Source organism: Aplysia californica, unplaced genomic scaffold (assembly GCF_000002075.1).
Source record: "Aplysia californica isolate F4 #8 unplaced genomic scaffold, AplCal3.0 scaffold01239, whole genome shotgun sequence".
In the NCBI taxonomy this organism is placed as follows: domain Eukaryota; kingdom Metazoa; phylum Mollusca; class Gastropoda; order Aplysiida; family Aplysiidae; genus Aplysia; species Aplysia californica.
The window spans coordinates 74796-77197 of NW_004798509.1; the positions used below are offsets into that span (position 1 = coordinate 74796).

General features: G+C 38.4%; 1 protein-coding gene across 1 annotated transcript in view; it reads left to right on the top strand.

Annotated features, from left to right (window-relative positions):
* Positions 1–2402, top strand: part of LOC101848258 (inositol 1,4,5-trisphosphate receptor type 3) — a gene marked incomplete at both ends in the record, with an annotated part of 112704 nt that overhangs the window by 52683 nt on the left and 57619 nt on the right. The window contains 2 exon segments of the mRNA XM_035973446.1: positions 233–346; positions 1735–1813. Coding sequence (XP_035829339.1) covers positions 233–346; positions 1735–1813 — 193 coding nt within the window.

The window sequence follows — 2402 nt, forward strand, 5'->3', positions numbered from 1 at the left end:
GAGAGAGAGAGAGAGAGAGAGAGAGAGAGAGAGAGAGACATGCAGAGAGCACAAAGTGAAATGGCTACAGTTATAGCATCATAAGGAACAGTCTACACCAATACACATGTGACAATCTTGTTCCTCATTCTCACAATGTCTCTGAACCCCACCCCTTCCCCTAATCCCCCCTCCCCCCACTGACACGCCCACCGACACACCCACCGACACACCCATTGACACACCCTCACAGAGCTATCTGGAGCTACCTGGACGCCCTGAACTCTGACCTTCAGCGAATGCAGCAGTACACCGAGAGAAACCCGGACGTCGTTAAAGTGCTGCTCAAGCAAGCTCCTACCAAAAAGTAAGTACTGTGGTGTTTGACCTACCGTCAGCCGGGGCTATTTAGGCCACTCGGGGTAACTTAAGCCACTTACAATAAGTTACAAAGAACGGTCTGTACAAAGGAACAGATTTAAACGTGCAGCCATAATTGTGTTCAGCAGGCCAACTCCCAGCCAGATTTATTCGAGTAGTACAACCAGTTGTAGATGTCTAATACAATGCCAGGTTGGCTAACTGATTATACCACAAGTACGTCTATCGCTACTGACTAGAGAAATCCTTTAGCAGGCTCCTACCAAAAGTAAGTGTTTTTACAAACTGTAGAGGAGTGTTTTAGTAGGTTCTAACCAAATAGGTAAGTCCATATATTATGACAGGTTAGAGAAATCCTTTAGCAGGTTCCTACCAAAAAGTATAACTTCAGGCAGAGAAATCTAGTAACAGGCTCCTACCAAAAAGAAAGCATTTCTAAAGATTGTACAGAAGTCTAGTAACAGGCGTCGGTGGCCTAGTGGTTAGGCTCTCGGACTCGCAGTGTAAAGCGCATAGAGCTTGCTGTTGAGCGGGGATATGCGCTATACAAATGCTATCTATTATTATTATTATTACCAAAAAGTAAGCATTTCTAAAGATTGTACAGAAGTCTTGTAACAGGCTCCTACCAAAAAGTTTGTGCTTTTACAAGTTTTGTTCCAGGCTCCTACAAAAAGTAAGATCGAGTTTTTACCGACTAGAGAAACTTGTAGTCGGCTTTTACCGGACTGTAGACAAGTCCCGTTTTTAAAAATCCCATTTGATTTATAAAACATTCTCAGTTCACCAAAGCCTGATGGGTTTCAAACTCACTACCTTTCGGTTGCAAGCCTACCAGCATAATCACTAAACCACTAGACTGATGATGCCACTTATGAATCTGTCGGTTAGATCTGACCTTTTCTTTCCCAGCACTTACCATCCATCAGTAGTGTCTCAATGTGCAATGCATTCATTTTTAAAAAGTCCCTGTAAAGATTTTTTTTTTTACTTTGTATTTTAACAAATACACTCGAAACAACACATTAAATTGACCCAAAAATTAGCTTGCAGAAATATTAACCCTGTGCTATGATAGTATGAATTTCCAGTTATATGTTAGCTTTAATCTTAAAAGCATATGTATGGATGTTAATGCATATGTGTTTTGTGTTAAGATGAAGATGTTATTGTAAAGCACCTAGAGCTGTTATGTATGGGAGTAGACATTTAGGAAATTGTCTACATTATTATTCGAGTCAGCGAAATCTTTATTACACTTACAGTGATTTATAGGAAATGTTGAAATGAATGAATATTTCTTTCCAATCAACACTAATATAGAGTGTTTGTTTGTTTTATGTGTTTGTTTGTTTGTTTGTTTGTTTGTTTCAGCGACAAGGAAGACATAGAACTCCATGAGATGAGAGGGACATTACATTATTTCTTCGACGCTGTCATGCCGTTTTTCCAGGTACATCTGTCCGCCACTCTCTCATGTACTGATGCACATACGCACATGCATACATACAGGCACCCAGCATACACTCACTTGTACATGCTCTTAACCGGTTCATACACATATCCATATAATATAAACTCTACGCACATAGATATACAATGTACTGACATTCCATACGCACACATACCCATAATTTTATACATGTAAACACACAGGCATTCATATAAATATTTTTATTATATGATTGTGATGATGATATTATTTACACACAAACTGACACACACATACTTACTCACTATCACACACATATTATATATGTACTCATTATAATTCACTCATACATATTAATCAAAACACACATATACATACTCATTAGCACACACACACTCTTGTACACACTCATTAACACGCATACATACACACTCATTATACACACACATTAACACACACACATACACATTCATTAACACGTATGTAGACACCCATACCTCACTCGTAAACAAATTATCTAGTAATACACACACCACACAGACATGAATGCATGCTATTATTTTTATGATTATTATTATTAATAAAAAAACATGACCTCTCATCATCACAG